This window comes from Rhinichthys klamathensis, unplaced genomic scaffold (assembly GCF_029890125.1).
Source record: "Rhinichthys klamathensis goyatoka isolate OS25496 unplaced genomic scaffold, OSU_Roscu_1.1 h1tg000557l_1, whole genome shotgun sequence".
Classification (NCBI taxonomy): domain Eukaryota; kingdom Metazoa; phylum Chordata; class Actinopteri; order Cypriniformes; family Leuciscidae; genus Rhinichthys; species Rhinichthys klamathensis.
The window spans coordinates 2,076,620-2,090,456 of NW_026607025.1; the positions used below are offsets into that span (position 1 = coordinate 2,076,620).

The following is a 13,837-nucleotide window of genomic DNA, read 5'->3' on the forward strand; positions in this document are numbered from 1 at the left end:
TTTAATTTTAGTATATTACATCTCAGGAACACAACATTTGTTTTTCATGAGATTTTTTTTTTTTTTTTTTACAAAACATAAAACTGCAAAACATTTGCATAATCAATATAATCCTCAATATTATTGGAATTCGAATCTTCCCAGCGAAGTGTTGTGTCTGTGTTTTCTGTTAATGTGAACCAGCAAGTTCTTTTTATTTATTTGAATGCCACAGTGTGTGCAAGACACCCTGACTTGCTGCCGGACACGTAATCTTACTGCAGACGATGGTGCTACTGCTGGGAATGGAGGTCCTTCTGATGGAGGTCCTTCTACTGTGGTTGGAGGTCCTTCTGATGGAGGTCCTTCTGGTGTGGATGAAGGTCCTTTTGCTGAGAATTGGGGTATTTCTGATGGAAGTTCTGCTGTGGATGGAGGTCCTTCTGTTGGGGTTGGAGGTATTTGTGATGGAGGTACTTTGGCTGTGGATGGAGGTGGTGCTGCTGGCGGCACTATGGGTGGAGGCTGTCTGTATGACGTATGTTTACAAGTTGCTAAATGTTTAATCAGAGCATCTCTTCTGATTAATGTTGATGTGCAGTAGCAGCAGTGGAAGTGTGGTGTTTGTCTGCAGCCTAGACCACACTTGATGATGACAAAACCTAAAATGTAGAAAGAATAAGTTCAATAGTCATTAGTAAAATAATACAGTTTTGTACAGTGATCCTGTAGAGGTTTTGGGATAAACCGCCTCTAACAATGATAAAAATTGACATAAAATAAGACAGATTGAGATAAAAGAACATAAGTGGAAAAAGCAACATAAAAGAATAAAATAAATGAGCCTATAACTGTTGGGCTAAGGAATATTAATCAATTCGAGGGAGAAATAATAAGGGTTGATAAACTTACACACACACAGTATAATTGAGCTGTATAAAGAAATTTAAATGAATTCACACACACCTTCCTGTTGAACAGCATTTCGAATGTGATTTGTAACATGATTTTGTGCCTCGTGTAAATATTTATGCAGCATTGTACAGTAGTCACAGTGGTACATGTTGCAGCACACCGAGCATCTCTCAATGGAGAGAAGCGGATCTTGTCCTCGCCTCAGAATTGTCCGATGCATCTGTGCAGGTTAAACAAACACACACCATTAACATCTGTCAGAAAAAATAAATATGTTTAAAAAATATGATGACTTCTTATGAATGCATACAACTGACCACACTTGCTAAAAGTTGCCATAGGCAATCTCCACCTGTGTATTGTTTTTCAAGAGCACAGTTTGGATAAATAGTAGCTAGCTCATTTAATGCTCTATCAATAGTATGAATCTATGGAAGATTGTTTCTGCCATGGAATTTTAACAAATAATAAAAGGAAATTGTGACTTTTCATCTTGCAATTCTGACTTTTTTTCCTCAGAATTTTGAGATATAAACTCGGAATTACAAAAAGTAATTACGACTTCATCTCGCAATTCTGATTTTGATTCGATTTTCTGGCAATTGTGAGTTTATATCTTGCAATTCTGACTTTATTTTTTGCAATTCTGAGTTTATAACTCACAATTCTGACTTTTTTCTCAGAATAGTGAGATATAAATTCGATTTTGCAAGTTATACAGTCCGAATTGTGAGATATAAACTTGCAATTGCGAGAAAAAAAATTCAGAATTGTGAGAAAAAAAGTCGCAATTACCTTTTTTATTTTGTGGCAGAAAAAAGCTTCCACATCATCATCTACATTCATACTCAATATTACTGGAAATCAAATCGTCCCAAAAAAGTGTTGTGTCTGTGTTTTCTGTTAATGTCAACCAGCAAGTTCCTTTTATTTATTTGAATGTCACAGTGTGTGCAAGACACCCTGACTTGCTGCCGGACACGTAATCTTACTGCAGACGATGGTGCTACTGCTGTAGATGGAGGTCCTTCTGATGGAGGTTCTTCTGCTGTGGATGGAGATTCTTCTGCTGTGGATGGAGATTCGTCTGCTGTGGATGGAGGTCCTTCTGATGGAGGTTCGTCTGCTAGGGATGGCGGTTCTTCTGCTGTGGATGGAGGTCCTTCTGATGGAGGTTTGTCTGCTAGGGATGGCGGTTCTTCTGCTGGGAATGAAGGTCCTTCTAATGGAGGTTCTTCTGCTGTGGATGGAGGTCCTTCTGATGGAGGTTCGTCTGCTAGGGATGGAGGTTCTTCTGCTGTGGATGGAGGTCCTTCTGATGGAGGTTCGTCTGCTAGGGATGGCGGTTCTTCTGCTGTGGATGGAGGTCCTTCTGATGGAGGTTTGTCTGGTGTGGATGGAGGTCCTTCTGATGGAGGTTTGTCTGCTGTGGATGGAGGTCCTTCTGATGGAGGTTCGTCTGCTGTAAATGGGGGTCCTTCTGATGGAGGTTCGTCTGCTGTGGATGGAGGTCCTTCTGATGGAAGTTCGTCTGGTGTGGATGGAGGTCCTTCTGATGGAGGTTTGTCTGCTGTGGATGGAGATTTGTCTGCTGTAGATGGAGGTCCTTCTGATGGAGATTCGTCTGCTGTAGATGGAGGTCCTTCTGATGGAGGTCCTTCTGGTGTGGATGAAGGTCCTTTTGCTGAGAATTGGGGTATTTCTGATGGAAGTTCTGCTTTGGATGGAGGTCCTTCTGTTGGGGTTGGAGGTATTTGTGATGGAGGTACTTTGGCTGTGGATGGAGGTGGTGCTGCTGGCGGCACTATGGGTGGAGGCTGTCTGTATGACGTATGTTTACAAGTTGCTAAATGTTTAATCAGAGCATCTCTTCTGATTAATGTTGATGTGCAGTAGCAGCAGTGGAAGTGTGGTGTTTGTCTGCAGCCTAGACCACACTTGATGATGACAAAACCTAAAATGTAGAAAGAATAAGTTCAATAGTCATTAGTAAAATAATACAGTTTTGTACAGTGATCCTGTAGAGGTTTTGGGATAAACCGCCTCTAACAATGATAAAAATTGACATAAAATAGGACAGAGATTGAGATAAAAGAACATAAGGAGAAAAAGCAACATAAAAGAATAAAATAAATGAGCCTATAACTGTTGGGCTAAGGAACATTAATCAATTCGAGGGAGAAATAATAAGGGTTGATAAACTTACACACACACAGTATAATTGAGCTGTATAAAGAAATTTCAATGAATTCACACACACCTTCCTGTTGAACAGCATTTCGAATGTGATTTGTAACATGATTTTGTGCCTCGTGTAAATATTTATGCAGCATTGTACAGTAGTCACAGTGGTACATGTTGCAGCACACCGAGCATCTCTCAATGGAGAGAAGCGGATCTTGTCCTCGCCTCAGGATTGTCCGATGCATCTGTGCAGGTTAAACAAACACACACCATTAACATCTGTCAGCAAAATATATAAAAACTATGATGATTTCCATGCATATCTGTCAAAATCTAACCCTTAACATGTAACTGTGTGTTGTGTCTGTGGTGTGTTGCATCTATGTTGCATCTGTATTGTGTCTGTAGTGTGTTGTGTCTATGTGTGTCTACTTTCCTGTAGCTCAAACAGTAGAGTGTTGGTTAGCTTTCCTGTAGCTCAAACAGTAGAGTGTTGGTTAGCTTTCCTGTAGCTCAAACAGTAGAGTGTTGGTGCATGCAACGCCAAGGTCATAGGTTTGATTCCCAGGGAAAGCAAGAACTGATAAGAATGTAAATGTGTACCTTGAAATGCAATGTAAGTCGCTTTGGATAAAAGCGTCTGCCAAATGCGTAAATGTTAATGTTGTTTCTGTGGTGTTACGTCTATGTGGTGTGTTGCGTCTGTGGTGTGTTGTACAGGGTATTGCATAGAATGTATATTCTGTTGTGTCTGTGGTGTGTTGTGTCTGTGGTGTGCTGTGGTGTGTTTGTGGTGTGTTGTGTCTATGTGTTGTGTTTGTGGTGTGGTGCTGTGGTGTGGTGTGTTGTGTCTGTGGTGTGGTGTGGTGTGTTGTGCTGTCGTGTGTTGTGTCTGTGGTGTGATGTGCTGGTGTGTTGTGTCTATGTGTTGTGGTGTGGTGCTGTGTTGTGCTGTGGTGTGTTTGTGGTGTGTTGTGTCTGTGGTGTGTTCTGTCTATGTGTTGTGCTGTGGTGTGTTGTGCTGTGGTGTGTTTGTGGTGTGTTCTGTCTATGTGTTGTGCTGTGGTGTGTTGTGTCTATGTGTTGTGTCTATGTGGTGTGTTGTGTCTATGTGTTGTGCTGTGGTGTGTTGTGTCTGTGGTGTGTTGTGTCTGTGGTGTGTTGTGTCTATGTGTTGTATCTATGTGTTGTGTCTGTGGTGTGGTGTGTTGTGTCGGGTCTGTGGTGTGTTGTGTCTATGTGTTGTGCCTATGTGTTGTATCTATGTGTTGTGTCTGTGGTGTGGTGTGTTGTGTCGGGTCTGTGGTGTGTTGTGTCTATGTGTTGTGCTGTGGTGTGTTTGTGGTGTGGTGTGTCTATGTGTTGTGCTGTGGTGTGTTTGTGGTGTGGTGTGTCTATGTGTTGTGCTGTGGTGTGTTTGTGGTGTGGTGTGATGTGTCTGTGGTGTGATGTGTCTGTGGTGTGTTGCGTGTGTGTGTGTTGTTCGTGAGCTGCACTCACCGGCACATTATTGTCATTTTCCGGGGCCGGACACGGACTCGGGACAGTCGCAGAGGTGAAACTCATCTTCGGGAGAGGAGCTGCTGCAGCGCTGACGGTGTTGACTGATAGCCGTGGAGTTTGTGTGAAAAGAAAGAAGAGAATTTGGGGAGTTTGACCACATTCTTTTTTGTCTCCTCTTTTTTCTGCCTCGCTGGGGTAGCTGCGTTTCATTATTAATCCTGACAACTTCAACCTCACTCTACTGCAAATGTTTTCGCTGAAACTAATTCAACAGACTCTGCTCCGCTGCTGTAACTTTCTCTACCTTCTTCTTCTTTCTCTTTGGAGTATTTGGCGTTTTCCGCACTATTCCGCCACCTACTGTTTCCTCTCCTAACATGGATGGATGTAATGTTGTAATGTAAAAATGTAATGTGATATCCTGACCATACAAAATGAATATGAAAAGTATTAATTGCTTATTTAAATATATAAAAAAATAAGTATTACGTTATATTTTATTTATTTGGGGGTACACGGTGACAAGTCAAATTGGGATTCATATTATTTAGACCAATTATAGACAACATCTGCAACGTCTCACTACATACTCTATTTCCTCTTTTTTGTAATGCTTATTTGCTTTAGAACTTGAACAGGGTGTATTGCATAGAATCTATATTTTTTAACTGAATTAGTATTTAGTAAATCGAATGAAATTTAACAACAATACAATGATTTTGAGATGAATAAGTGCAAACATGCATTACAGAAAAGAAGAAGAAGGGAAAAGGGGAAGAACAAAATAAAGGGGGAGGGGTGGGGGGCAAGGGTTTACCTTTCAAGTCACATTCTTCTATTGGTTTTGAGATTAATAATTTAATACCTCACCAATCGCTGAAACTCCGCGACGGATTTTGGTCGGCCGCGGTGAGGATTGATGACGTCAGCGCGCGCCATTGCGTTTCAAAGCGTGTTTCTCTGCATAACAAGTAGGTGTTGTGTATTTCACTCTTCAGGTTTGTCATTCCCTTCGTATTTCTATTACTCAGCATAATGAGTAAAGGACCTTAGAGCAGCTCTGATGGGATTGTGATCACGTGTTTACAGCCTGCAGTCGGTTTATCTGTACGTGACATGCTGGTGTTTGTTTTGTGTTTATTCAAATGTGATAATATAGGTGATGCCCGTTGGCTTTTGAAATACGTCATTGGTCTTATATACATAACCAATTTTTATTATTGCATGATGATGTGAACTCTTGTGTTTGTTGTCACAGGTCCATCATGGAGTCTCTGACCCAGGCTCTCTCCTCCAGCTTCTCTGTATCCAGAGAACCCAACAGCACATCTGCTCCCCATCCCCGCCTGGCCCAGTACAAGAGCAAATACAGTGTTCTGGAGCAGAGTGAACGGCGCAGGAGGTTCCTGGAGTTCCAGAAAGAGTGAGTTAAAGTCACCATGAAATCAAAACGGACAATTCTCAAACACCCGTGTATCTGCTTAGCAGCTTAAAGGGTTAGTTCACCCAAAAACGACAATTCTGTCATTAATTACTCACCCTCATGTCGTTCCAAACCCGTAAGACCTTTGTTCATCTTCGGAACACAAATTAAGTTATTTTTTTATGAAATTGTTGACCCCATATTGACAGCAACATCATTACTACCTTCCTGAGCCTTAAAAGTTGCAAACACATTGTTAAAATAGACCATGTGACTACAGTGGTTCAACCTTAATGTTATGAAACGACAAGAGTACTTTTTGTGCGCCAAACCTTTCTGGGCCTTGAAAGTTGCAATGACGTCAGAAACCTCTTCGATTTCATCAAAAATATCTTAATTTGTGTTCCAAAGATGAACGAAGGTCTTACGAACGACGTTTGGAACGACATAAGGGTGTGTAAATAATGACAGAAATTTAAATTTGGGTGAACAACTACACCTTTAATCACCTACAATTCCCTAGCAACCCTTGGGCTTTATTTTGACGCAGTGACACTAATCAAAAACATTATGTTGTCAGGAAAAGGCTGAACTACGTGAATCACGCCCGTCGTCTGGCAGATGGAGACTGGACCGGAGTCGACAGTGAGGATGAGGAGGACGAAGAGAAGAAGAGTCCGCAACAGCTGGAGAACAGCGCAGATGAAGAGGGGATGGAGATTGAGCAGAGGAAAAAGCTACCGAAGCATTACGCCAACCAGGTGCTCAAAAAATTGCTGACAGAAAAACAGATATTGTCATTTACATAAACAAGCTATAAAGGGACAGTAGCAAAAACATCTTGTTCATTTAGAAGGATTGAAAAGACTGGAAAATACCCACACAAAGCTAAAGTAAAAAGGCCAAGCCCAAAATGGCTAAACAATGAAGATTTTAATTGTCTTAATGACAAATTATTGGTCAGGAAATGAGCAAAATTGAAGCAAATGCACTAGTTAAAAAGCCATTGCTGTCTTCAGATAAACATCAAAGACCGAATTAAGTTTTTGGCAGAATATGGAGTGATGAATCACAATTAAACACACAGTGATGCTCCAGAGCGATGTCTTCCAAAATCTGCTTAGAAATATAATAATAAATGCATCTCTACCACAGTGAAGCATGGAGAAAGATAGCATTTTCAGCTGCTTCACTGTGAAGAGTCGTTTAATGATTTGGAGTACAGGAGAATATTGCAGAATGGCTTGCTTCCCAAAAATAAAAAGTTATCTAAAGAGGAATGATCGGATGGCTATTATGTTTCAACAAGACAATGCTCTTGCCCAAAGATCAAGTCCATCAGGCTCATGTTTTGTCCTGGTCAGAGTCCAGATTTGAACCCTATAGTGAGTATTTGGTCTCACATTAAAGGGATAGTTCACTTTGAAATTAATTTTTGGTATGTTTTAGCTTACCTCAAGAGCATCCAAGATGTAGGTGTCTTTGTTTCCGCAGTAGTTTCAATTTTGATATTTTTAGGTCAAACCGTTCTTGTCTGTCAGTCATATAATGCAGGTCTATGGTCACCACCTCAAAGAGCATGCACAGAGAAGTCCAAATTAAACATGATTTAATGACTCGTAAATGTAAGTACACATTGATGGCATAAGACACGAAACGAGCGGTTTGTGTGAGAAAACGAACAGTATTTATATCGTTTTTACCTCTTGTAACCACAGCCACGTCCAAGTGATCTGAGGGCGCCGGCGCTTCGGTCTGCGCAAGCGCCGGAAGTGATATCTTACAAAAAAAAACAAAAAAAATCAACGTTGTCTGTTGATATATCGAAATCGTCTTCCATTGCGATTTCCTGTATATCTAAATATGTTTAGATCTTCACAGTGAAAGGTAACACTTCCGAAATCTCTGTGTAAACAATGAGTGACGTACACGCGCGAGAGAGAGATCACTTCCGGCGCTTGCCGGAAAAGACCGAAGCGCCCGCGCCCTCAGATCACTTGGACGTGGCTGTGTTTACAAGAGGTAAAAACGATATAAATACTGTTCGTTTTCTCACACAAACGGCTCGTTTCGTGTCTTAGGCCATCAATGTGTACTTACATTTACGAGTCCTGCATTATATGACTGACAGACAAGAACGGTTTGACCTAAAAATATCAAAATTGAAACTACTGCGGAAACAAAGACACCTACATCTTGGATGCCCTTGAGGTAAGCTAAAACATATCAAAAATGAATTTCAAAGTGAACTATCCCTTTAAACTCAAACAAACAGAGACATTTCTCGATTACTCGTGAACTGGTTGAAGCCATTAACATTGAGTGGAATAACACTGTTATTCCTGTAAATAGCTCTCTGCAAGTTGGGAAAGGCTATTCTGTGCTAAGGTACTTTATCTACAGTATTTGTGCAGTTCTTGCTAATTTTCTGACAAGTGATTTGTGATTAAAGTGGTTAAAAGACTAAATGTTTAGCCATTTTTGGCCCATTTCTTTTGCCCAGGAGTGTACAATGGTTTTCAGTTAAAGATACTAGTATTAATAACATATTTATAAGCTAAAAGTGGATACTTTTACCATATATAATATTCCTACTATAATAAATATAATATAATAAAAATACAAATTTGTGAAATACATTTTTATGATAATGCTGTCTGGAAGTATAATTAATTAACAGTCTTTTAATAGAAAAGTTGTATTTTATATTTGTGTGATATCTCCAGCTGATGTTGTCAGAGTGGTTGGTGGACGTCCCTGCAGATCTGAGCTCTGATTGGCTGATGGTGGTTTGTCCAGTTGGGAAGCGTTCCCTCGTTGTTGCTTCCAAGGTTTGGACCTATTTTTTTGTTTTTTTCATCCAGCTTGCACATAATGTGATCAAACATACACTGCTGTTTGAATGTTTGGGTTTAGTAAGATTTTGTTTCTAAGGAAAATAATAGACTACTTTTATTAAGCTAGGATGCATTGAATTGATCAAAAATGACAGTAAAAACATTTGCAATGTTACAAAGGCTTTCTATTTCAAATAAATGCTGTTCTTTTGAACTTTCTATTCATCAAAGAATCCTTAAAAAATGATCACGGTTTCCACAATTTCAAGCAGTTGTTTTTAAAATTGATAATAATGAGAAATGTTTCTTGAGCAGCAAATTATATTAGAATGATTTCTGAAGGATCATGTGAGACTGGAGTATAATGAGTAATGATGCTGAAAAATCAGCTTTGCGTCACAGAAATAAATTACATAAAATATTAAAATAGGAAACAGTTCTTTTAAATTGTAATAATATTTCACAATATTACCGGGGTTTTTTTTTTTTTACTGTATTTTTGATCAAATTAATGCAGCCTTGATGAGCAGACGAGTCTTACTGACTGGAATGATTCAGCCTTTTCTGTTTAATTTTCATGTTTATTGTTTTATCCGTAGGGATCTACCGCCTCTTACACCAAAAGCGGCTACTGTGTCAATCGATTCCCTTCTCTTATCCCTGGCGGCAACAGACACAACTCTGCCCTGGGAAAAGGTCTGTATCTCTGCACCTGTCCTACAGATTTATCACACTAGAGTGTGCTAGAGGTCTGCTGTTCTGAGCCATCCTGGACAATAATTCTGATAAATATGTTTTCTATAGATTACACCATCCTGGACTGCATCTACAGTGACGTGGACAGAACATACTACATCCTGGATGTCATGTGCTGGAGGGGGCATCCTGTATATGACTGCTCAGTAAGTGATGACTTCCTCTAATGACATTTATATTATCGTTAGGGACATATTCTACACTTTCAGACCATTTTATATAATTAATTATGTTGAAGTACACTTATGTTTCTTGCATTAAAGCAGTCATAATTTAGTTTTAGATTTGTATACACTACCATTCAATATTTTGGGGTCAGTCATAATTATTTTTAAAGAAAATTAATACTTTGATTCAGCAAGGATGCGTTAAATTGATCATTGATCAATGATCATGACAATAAAGAAATTTATAATGTTACAAAAGATTTTTATTTCATATAAATGTGGTTCTTTTGAACTTTTTGATAATCAAAGAATCCTAAAAAAAAATGTATCATGGTTTCCACAAAAATATTAATCGGCACAACCATTTTCAACATTGATAATAATCAGAAATGTTTCTTGAGTGGCAAATCAGCATTCAGAATGATTTCTGAAGGATCATGTGACACTGAAGACTGGAGTAATGATGTGGAGTAATTCAGCTTTGCATCACAGAAAATAAATTACATTTTACAATATATGAAAATAGTTGTTTTAAATTGTAGTAATAGTTCAGAGTATTACTGTTTTTAATTTATTTTTGATCAGATAAATGCAGCTTGTTTCACACAACTTCTTTAAATGACCCCAAACTTGTGAATGGTATTGTATATATATGACCTCATAAATGCAGGGCCGGATTAAGAGTTCAGAGGCCCCTGGGCACAATGTCTCTTAGGCAGGCCAAATGTATATTTTGTCCAAGGACATTTTAATATGGCATTTACAGTTTTACTGACTTAAAAGGAACTTTGTTGTACTATGCTGGAGTAAAGTTCATAAATGGTCGTTTTTTCCCATAGGAATTTGTAAAACTATGTTGGGTGGACCTCTGTGCCTTTAGGGGGGTTCAGGGGCATGCTCCCCCGCAAGAAAATTTTGTACATTTTAAGGTTAAATGCATCAATCTCGTGCTCTTTGAGAGATCAAAATTAAGACCTTCAACCCATGAACTGCTCGTTGAACAAAGAAAAAGCATTGATTTGTACCAGGACAATAAAGAGGGCTCAAACATCTTTTTAGTTATGAGAGTCTCAGTCTACATTACATTATCAATGGTGTTTTAGGATGCCAAACAATTATTATAATAATGTAATAATGATTTATATAATTATTCCTATGACGTAAAATCCATATAGCCTATAAATGTACTATAAATGAAAATGAATATTTCAAAAGTATATTTTAGTCTACATTACACTATAATACAGGAAAATTAAAATACTTTTGTCCTAATTTCTTCACTTGCAAGAAATAAACCCTTGAGCTTTTATTTAGGAGAAAACACCAGATAACCATGCTGATCGCGTGAGCAAAGAGCGCACTTTTCACCCAGCACAAACAGAATGCCTATTCTTAAAGTCTTGTGCTGTTTTATAAAGGCACAAAGCCATATCATGGTTTCGATTTTATTTCGTTGGCAAAATATAACGCTAGAGACCTTTATGTTAGGTTATACATTTTACATCTCATATGTGTTGAGAAAAGGGAGAAGAGAGAGTTCGGCAAAAGGCGGATTCGAACTCGGGTCGAACGCATCAAAAGCTATTATCGAGCAGTTCACGCGCTACGACCTACGCCACTGTAGCTATCCCGTGACGGGCGTCTTTTTGGTAAAAAGACAGGCACTTAGTGCAAATATACGCTCCGTTATCTAAAATATATTTTTTCTTCCCCTCGCTTGGGCCACAAGTGCGCATGGCGAACTTGCAATTACATTTTATCAGACCGGCCCTCGCGGCCTCGAAACACTACCGGCCCACCGGGGAAACTCCTGACTCTCCCGATTGCCACTCCGCCCCTGGTGCCCAGGGCCCCTTAGATGTCATGGGCCCCTGGGCAAGTGCCCAGTTGCCCTAATGGTTAATCCGGCCCTGCATAAATGGCTCAGTATTAAAATTATAGTTTGTTTGCACGTAATTCTTTTCTTACAGTTATAAGCACACGTTGTTATATTTTTACAGACGGAGTTCCGGTTCTACTGGCTGCAGTCTAAAGTGGAAGAGGCCGAAGGTCTTTCTGAAATTTCCAAGATTAATCCTGTAAGTGAACAAATAACTGTGAGCACGTCTGAACTTTGAGCTGAAGTACTTTATTCATTCATGGTCTGCTCTCTCTCTGCAGTTCCGATTTGTCAGTCTGAACAACATCAGCTGTTCGACAGAGTCCATCCAAAAAGCTCTTGCACATGAGTACAACTTTACGGTAAGAACATCCACTATTTAAAGTGGAACTCCGCTGATTTTCAGCCTGATTTGTATTGTTTTAATGTCGGTGGTATAATTAAATGAACAATGTTTACTCTTTCTCAGTTTTACATGGTCCAAGAAATTCACATTTATTTGTCAGCAATAATCTCTAGTTTTCCCGCAAGCTAGTGTTTGACAGCTCCAGGGCTTTCGTAAAAACTACAGGTTATACTTCCGCATGTTTGTGTCCCCGCCCACGGACGGTCAGATCAGTGGAGGGTTATTAACAGAACAGTTAGTTTGAGTTTAGGTTTAGCACTGAAAATTGTCATACTATGTCTACTCTTTAAAACCGCATTATGGTCAAAATTGTACACTACGGCAACAGCTTTCTTACCTTTACATGACGGCGTTTCAGTTTGAAGTGTTTACTACAAACACTGACGTTTTTCAGATTTAGTCGTGGCGTTCTCTCTATATTTACGATTCTTTGTAGCCTTTGGCCGATGCCTACAACGGTCCTTCACTGGAAACCTAAAGTAACTCACTCCCGCTAAACGTTTACTCTTTGAACTCTTGCACCTGGGAACAATACAAGTCGACACCATTATAACTGAACGTTTGCTAAGAAGTATTTCCTACTAACGCAAGGCTGAATTTGACCCTGGTAAGCGTATCCATAGGAGAGTGGTGGGAGTGGTCTTGGATGGCAGTGCATTATGGGTGTTGAAGTATTCCTACCCATTTGGCAAAAGGAAAGACAAAAGCCTTTTTTCTCTCTAGTCAGTTACCACTGATATCAAAATAGTTTTCACCTTCTACTGAATAGGCAGCCAAGTTTTGTTGAAAGCTTATTTTGCCAGTGGTTAAGTCCCCTTTATTATGCCAAATAGCATTGAATTAGTTGATTATCTATGTTGTTAATAAATAAACTCAAAATGTGTTCCATTATTCTAGGTGGACGGGCTTCTTTTCTACCACAAGGAGACCCACTACACCCCTGGCAGCACACCGCTGGTTGGCTGGCTCAGACCCTATATGGTGGCAGATATCTTGGGCATTGAGGTGCCACAGTGTCCCCTCACCAGCAAGCCTGATTATGCAAGCCATCAGCTTCAGCAGATCCTGGAGCACAAGAAAACATCCACAGAAGTTCGGCCAGCCGACCAAAACGGCCGCTATGAACTGGAACACCTCTCCACGCCAGAGACACAGCTGGAGAACTCCCACGCTGGTCAGAAAGAGAGCATGGAGGCCTGAGATCCACGAAAAGACTGCAGAAACTGTTTTAGAGAGCACTTTTCTCAAGCCTGCACATGACCATGGAGAACAGTAATGTGAATGGGTTTTTAATTGCTATATTTAAAATTGCAGCTCCAAGTAACCCAAATGGGCCTATTTCTGTAACCATAATCGCTAGAATGAAACTCCTCTGCTTTTTTTTGCAGATGTTATTTTAGGAAACATATGTATAAACGATAGTATACATCACGCTCTGTTCAGTTCATCTGCTCTGTTTAGCCATGCATCTTTATTGGATTTTATATATAGATTTTTAATTCAATCTTTTCTGTAGATGTTTGGATCATTAAAGGGATAGGTCACCTAAAAAGGAAAATTTTGTCATTTACTCACCCTCAAGTTGTTCCAAACCTTTATTTCTTCAACAGAAGAAAGAAAATCATGCAGGTTTGGAACAACCTGAGGTTGATTAAATGAAAAAATTGTCCTTTTTAGGTTAACTATCCTTTTAAGATTCAGCTGGTGAAGAAGCCTGTGAATTATGTTTTTAAATTTGTGTTGACTTCAATAAAGTTTTACTGTCTGTTTTGCTTAACCCTTTGTCTT

General features: G+C 39.4%; 2 protein-coding genes across 3 annotated transcripts; one reads left to right on the top strand and one right to left on the bottom strand.

Moving 5' to 3' along the window:
- Nucleotides 1-43: 43 nt before the first annotated feature.
- Nucleotides 44-4,949, bottom strand: LOC130073711 (uncharacterized). Its single transcript, XM_056239277.1, has 4 exons — nucleotides 4,579-4,949; nucleotides 3,155-3,323; nucleotides 1,919-2,848; nucleotides 44-416 (listed from the first exon to the last, which is right to left on the bottom strand). Exons 1-4 carry the CDS (start codon nucleotides 4,789-4,791, stop codon nucleotides 121-123), a joined length of 1,608 nt encoding a protein of 535 aa, XP_056095252.1. The 5' UTR covers nucleotides 4,792-4,949; the 3' UTR covers nucleotides 44-120.
- Nucleotides 4,557-13,826, top strand: snupn (snurportin 1). 2 transcript variants are annotated; one of them, XM_056239279.1, is made up of 9 exons: nucleotides 4,557-4,633; nucleotides 5,840-6,004; nucleotides 6,585-6,765; nucleotides 8,731-8,835; nucleotides 9,441-9,537; nucleotides 9,646-9,743; nucleotides 11,765-11,842; nucleotides 11,925-12,005; nucleotides 12,947-13,826. In XM_056239279.1, the coding sequence occupies exons 2-9, from the start codon at nucleotides 5,847-5,849 to the stop codon at nucleotides 13,247-13,249; spliced, it is 1,101 nt and encodes a 366-aa protein (XP_056095254.1). In that variant the 5' UTR covers nucleotides 4,557-4,633; nucleotides 5,840-5,846; the 3' UTR covers nucleotides 13,250-13,826. The 2 variants fall into 2 exon arrangements, with proteins under 2 accessions (XP_056095254.1, XP_056095253.1); XM_056239278.1 differs by lacking the exon at nucleotides 4,557-4,633 and adding an exon at nucleotides 5,541-5,688.
- Nucleotides 13,827-13,837: the final 11 nt, after the last annotated feature.

What these genes read in the sequence shown, in the direction of transcription:
- LOC130073711 (XM_056239277.1), bottom strand. Translation starts at nt 4,791, where the DNA reads ATGAAACGCAGCTACCCCAGCGAGGCAGAAAAAAGAGGAGACAAAAAA. An exon ending in AAATGCTGTTCAACAGGAAG is followed by an intron (nt 2,849 to 3,154) that starts GTGTGTGTGAAT and finishes TCTACATTTTAG; the next exon opens with GTTTTGTCATCATCAAGTGT. An exon ending in AGAACCTCCATCAGAAGGAC is followed by an intron (nt 417 to 1,918) that starts CTCCATCTACAG and finishes CAACAGAAGGAC; the next exon opens with CTCCATCCACAGCAGAACTT.
- snupn (XM_056239279.1), top strand. Translation starts at nt 5,847, where the DNA reads ATGGAGTCTCTGACCCAGGCTCTCTCCTCCAGCTTCTCTGTATCCAGA. An exon ending in TTCCTGGAGTTCCAGAAAGA is followed by an intron (nt 6,005 to 6,584) that starts GTGAGTTAAAGT and finishes TTATGTTGTCAG; the next exon opens with GAAAAGGCTGAACTACGTGA. An exon ending in CCCTCGTTGTTGCTTCCAAG is followed by an intron (nt 8,836 to 9,440) that starts GTTTGGACCTAT and finishes TTTTATCCGTAG; the next exon opens with GGATCTACCGCCTCTTACAC.